General features: G+C 43.6%; 1 protein-coding gene across 1 annotated transcript; it reads right to left on the reverse strand.

The window, feature by feature from the left end:
- Positions 1 to 413: 413 nt before the first annotated feature.
- LOC129395003 (heterogeneous nuclear ribonucleoprotein C-like 3) lies at positions 414 to 1,976 on the reverse strand. The gene has a single exon (XM_055105452.2). It carries the CDS (start codon positions 1,343 to 1,345, stop codon positions 467 to 469), a length of 879 nt encoding a protein of 292 aa, XP_054961427.2. The 5' UTR covers positions 1,346 to 1,976; the 3' UTR covers positions 414 to 466.
- Between the last annotated feature and the right edge of the window lie 830 nt (positions 1,977 to 2,806).

Consider the following 2,806-nt stretch of genomic DNA (forward strand, 5'->3'; position numbering starts at 1 on the left):
TGCCCCACACAGCACACTAATATGGGGTGTAACACACATACTTCTAACTCCAAGCTGCTTTCAGGAGCTACTCAACTCAATGAGATTGCCTTTGCAGTTAGGGAAGCAACTACTGAACTTATGTATGAAAGAAAAGAACTGTATTCCCTGCATAAAAAGAAATTATTTTGGAGACAGTTGATAAAAACCATACGTCTTTTTACTGTTGAGTCATAAAGAGGTGTCAAAATTAAAAGCAAAAATTACAGGGTAAGACTTAGGAAAACTACTAGGGGTGTCAAGGGAAGTGAAAATGGGACTAGGTGCAGGGCAATATGAATTAATGAATGTGGGAAGGATAAGGATGGGGAGAACAGTAAGCATGTGCTGAAGATACTAAGGGAGAGGATCTGGTGAAAAATTTGTTGTTAGACAAGCTCCTAGGTAAAGAAACAATGGGATAAGATTTCTCAACCCCACTATGTGCTTAAGAGTCATCCTGGCCATTGGTGCTGTCTCTGTTATCCTCTCCTTCCTCAGCCTCTTTTTCATCATCCTTGATCAACTCCAGCTGGTTGTCCCCCTGATCTTCATTATCATCATCATACAGTAGGTCCCCCTCCTCAACAGAGTCATCTGCACCCCCCTCAGACTCCATCTTCACATGAGTCTTATCCTTCAAGGAGCTGCTGGTCTGCTCCTCTTCAGACTTAGCATTCTTTACCTCTACTCCTTGCTTGCAATGTTCCTTTTCAATTTTTTCCAGGTTTTCCAGGAGAGAATCCACTTTCTGTTTTATCTGGGTCAACTCCTGCTTAATGGCCTGAAGGTCATCTCCTTTCAGCTTTCCAGACTTGGAAGATCCCCGCTTTCCACTCTTAGAATTGAAGCCACTTTTGCCCCTTCGTGAGGTGTTTCCTGATACGCGCTGACGTTTCGAGGGCACTACAGTCAGAGCAATGGGAGGAGGAGGAGGTACACGTGCTGGGAAACTGTACATCCCATCATAATAATGCCGTTGAAAGCCATAGTCCAAGTCAAAAGAGGAGCCGTACATCTCTGCTGCTGATCGTTTCACACCTGCGTTTCCTCGGTTCACTTTTGGCTCTGCAGCCAGGTTAATATCTACAACTTGGTCAGCAATCATTCTGCCATCCTCTCCTGCTACAGCAGCCCGGGCATTTTTCTCCTTATCATATTGAACGAAGGCAAAGCCCTTATGAACAGAGCAGCCCGCAATTTTGCCATACTTGGAAAAGATCGCCTCCACATCCGATTTCTTGACAACAAGAGTGTTGAGATTCCCAATGAACACACGGGAGTTCATGGAGTGAGGATCCGTCTTGTTGGTAACGTTGCTGGCCATTGTGTTGGATGATAAGGTTTCTCCAAAAGCCAAAAACAGGAGGCGAGAGGGAGAAGAGATTCGATTCTAAGTCTCCTACTGCCGGGTTCTACGTGGAGAAGCTGACTGCAGCTCGAGGCCAGAAATGCAGCCAAAACAGCTCAGTCTTCCTCTCTTCACAAAATGGCTCCCAACAAGAATTCTGAAATGACGTAAAGAAAAGCACAATCAACATTTTTGAAATAAAGACAAAACTGCATTTAGAAAAAAAAAGATCAAAGCTTGAAACCGTTCTTATGAAAAAAAGAAAAAAAGACAAGATATAGTTCTGTGCCATCGTAGGCTACACTGTCATCATTCTACATCGGCTGACTGTAGGTCAGATGGGAGTGTCCTTACAGAAACTAGTGACTTACCAGATCTGGACTCAGTTTGCAGGGTGTTCAGACCTCAGGAAGAACCAAGCAGGAACTCCAGGCTTGAAGACTTTGGGTCTCTCCTGTGGGTCTTTAGAAGCTTTTATTGACCTTTCTAATCACAACTCCCACCCACGCCCTTCCACGTATGCACTGCTAGCTTCCAATCAAAAAGCAATATCTGATTGCATTTCTGAAGTTCCACCCAGCTAATCCTGATTGGGTTTTTGGCTTTCCGCAGATTAATGGATTGAACCAAATATCCATTCATATCACATATCCATATTCATTTCATGAATCAAGAAATTGACAGCATTAGGGATAGAGTGGAAGTCAAGAATTCATTCATTTAAGGCCAGCTGAGTTGGCTCATGCCTGTAATCCCAGCACTTTGGGAGGCCAAGACCGGCGGATCACCTGAGGTCAGGAGTTCAAGACCAGCTTGGCCAATATGGTGAAACCCTGTCTCTACAAAATTACAAAATTAGCCGGGCATGATGGCGGCTGCCTGTAATCCAGATACTTGGGAGGCTGAGGTGGGAGAATTGCTTGAACCCAGGAGGCTGAGGTTGCAGTGAGCCGAGATTGCACACAGCCCTCCAGACTGGGTGACAGAGGGAGACTCTGTCAACAACAACAACAAAAAAAGAATGCCTTCATTCACGAACTCCACAAGAACTGATGGAATTTTACTGATATGTCACCTTCATAGCCCTGAGTGTGAGGCAGGGAAGGGGTTGATCTGTTCCGGACATTAGACAGAAAAATAAAACCTGAGAGTAGTGTTGTTGGGAGATCTTTGGCCACATCAATATTTTAAAAATGCTTTATAGTTAAAATAGCTTTATAAAAACAGAGAAGTCATCCCTACAAAATAAGAATAAAAATCTCCATGTATGGAATGGTCTTGTGAGTTTTATATCACCTAAGGTAGCAGGTTATATGCTCATTCTGGTGGAAGAGAGGTGCTACTGAGGGTGTCAATGGTCTCAGGGCTTAGGTTAAGGCTTCTCTGAAAGAAATTGAAACCATACATATAAACTTTATGAATTTAATCAGTGAAGAA

Source organism: Pan paniscus, chromosome 1, assembly GCF_029289425.2.
Source record: "Pan paniscus chromosome 1, NHGRI_mPanPan1-v2.0_pri, whole genome shotgun sequence".
NCBI classification, from domain to species: domain Eukaryota; kingdom Metazoa; phylum Chordata; class Mammalia; order Primates; family Hominidae; genus Pan; species Pan paniscus.